The following is a 1,932-nucleotide window of genomic DNA, read 5'->3' on the forward strand; positions in this document are numbered from 1 at the left end:
AGAAGAAGAAGAAGAAGAAGAAGAAGAAGAAGGAAGAAGGAAGAAGGAAGAAGGAAGAAGGAAGAAGGAAGAAGGAAGAAGGAAGAAGGAAGAAGGAAGAAGGAAGAAGGAAGAAGGAAGAAGAAGGAAGAAGGAAGAAGGAAGAAGGAAGAAGGGGGGAGATGAGGAGTTCTAAAAAATTAAAAGGTTAGGGATATTGTTCAGAGTGCTTGCTCGTGTGTCTGTGTATCTGTGTATTTGTTATGTTGCTCTAATAAATAATTATCCTTGTCTTTTCAGCCACTTCCAAATGAGAAAACTGTGCTTTATAATCCACTTCCTCCGAAAAATGAATCAGATGTTTTCCTGAGGCGGACGACCCATGGGTTTAAAATGTCAAAGATATATAAGGTGAAACCCTGTACTGTACCCTGGTTGGTGGCTTCCCGGCGATGTTAGCAAAATGTAACAGCTAACAGTTAGAAGACAAGGGTGTCTTCTTCCATTAGCAAGTAGAGACCCTGACTTGGGAGAGGAACAACCTTGCAGTTGTCTGTTGCTGTAGCTGTGGTTCACTGTTCTTCAGTAGGTTAGAGCAGGGAAGTCGTACTTCCCTGTGTGCGAGACATTTGTAGTGAGCAGTGATCTTGGTACTCAGGTGGAGTCTTTGTTAGAATGAATGTTCTTCTCTGAAGAACTTCTAATTAGAGAATATTTCAAGGAATAAAAGTAATGGGAGCCATTAAACTTACACGATTTTCTTTTTGCTAATTTCACCATATATAAAACGATGTCCTTTAACCTTATGGTACCACGGCTGTCTGGCCCAGCTCAAGTTCCCCAGTCATACTCCTTATGAGCCAACTCCACTACAGGGCTGGCCCTGTCCGCCCATGTTGAGTCCAAGGGCAGGAAAGATTGTCAGGAATTTCTGTCCTTTGAGTCTTGACCAGAGCTGGTGGAGAATGACTCTGTTACTGTCGTCTCTCTGCAGCCCTTGCTCTTTATGGAACTTTTGGATGAAAGGACACTTGTGGCAGTAGAGCGACCCCTGGACGACATCATCGCTCAGCTCCCACCACCCATCAAAAAGAAGAAATTTGGAACTTAAAACAGGGCACTGTCTGTGTCCTTTCTTGAACTGTCTGTCTGTCTATCTTGTTGTTTGTTTGTTTTTTCCCAAATCATGATAATAAAACAAAGTTATTCTTTAGGACTAGACATTTTAAATTATTTTCCAAAAGAATGAGCACAGATTTCCTTTCTTTGAGTGCAGTGGCATAAAGGTCATTATAAATCCCGGTATCAGGATGGCTCTGGGGGGACACACTGGACCCTCAAGCCTTACAACTCCTCTTGACCATTACAAACTGTCGTGGAAGGAGAGAACCATCTCTGGAAAGTTTTCCTCTGACTTTCTGTGTATGCACACAGTAAAGGCGAACCAAACTTCAAAGTATGTGTAGCTGCAGTAATGCTCTGGACTAGCTGTGAAAAGCCCAGGCTCTCTGTTCTCCTGTCTGTGTTGGGGTGTCAAAGAACTGGGCTGTCACAACTAGCCTGCAACCTAATCAAAGGGCCTCTCAGTGTCACCTTGGAGAATGCTACTAACAGCCATCATCCACTTTAGAGTTGAAGGAAGAATTTCACTGCAACATCAAAAGGAAGTGCTCCATCCTCAGTGGTTGTATTCTGTTGCCTGCTGCAGGATGGAGAGCTGAGGATGTGGGTTCTGACAGCATCATATACACTGCTAGGAGAACATTTTGCTACAATGAATCCGGTCTGGAAAGAGAAAGTGAGAATTTTAGGCAGATCTGTGGGGAACAACAACAGAGGTTACAAGAGAGCATTTACAATTGATGCAATGAGGCTTACAATAATGGCCAATTTCTGTTCTGCCTGTTTAGGTTTAAGGGTGACAGGACTGGTTTAAGCACAGCTACAAATTCA

The 1,932-nt window shown here is 43.1% G+C and overlaps 1 protein-coding gene across 2 annotated transcripts in view; it reads left to right on the plus strand.

Annotated features, from left to right (window-relative positions):
- Positions 1 to 1,198, plus strand: part of Utp4 (UTP4 small subunit processome component) — a 29,954-nt gene extending 28,756 nt beyond the window's left edge. For both annotated transcript variants that reach the window (XM_021169609.2, XM_029480922.1), the window contains exons 16-17: positions 280 to 390; positions 974 to 1,198. In XM_021169609.2, coding sequence (XP_021025268.1) covers positions 280 to 390; positions 974 to 1,090 — 228 coding nt within the window. In that variant the 3' untranslated portion in view covers positions 1,091 to 1,198. The remainder of the gene's footprint in view (positions 1 to 279; positions 391 to 973) is intronic.
- The last annotated feature ends 734 nt before the right edge of the window (positions 1,199 to 1,932 follow it).

This window comes from Mus caroli, chromosome 8 (assembly GCF_900094665.2).
Source record: "Mus caroli chromosome 8, CAROLI_EIJ_v1.1, whole genome shotgun sequence".
In the NCBI taxonomy this organism is placed as follows: Eukaryota; Metazoa; Chordata; class Mammalia; order Rodentia; family Muridae; genus Mus; species Mus caroli.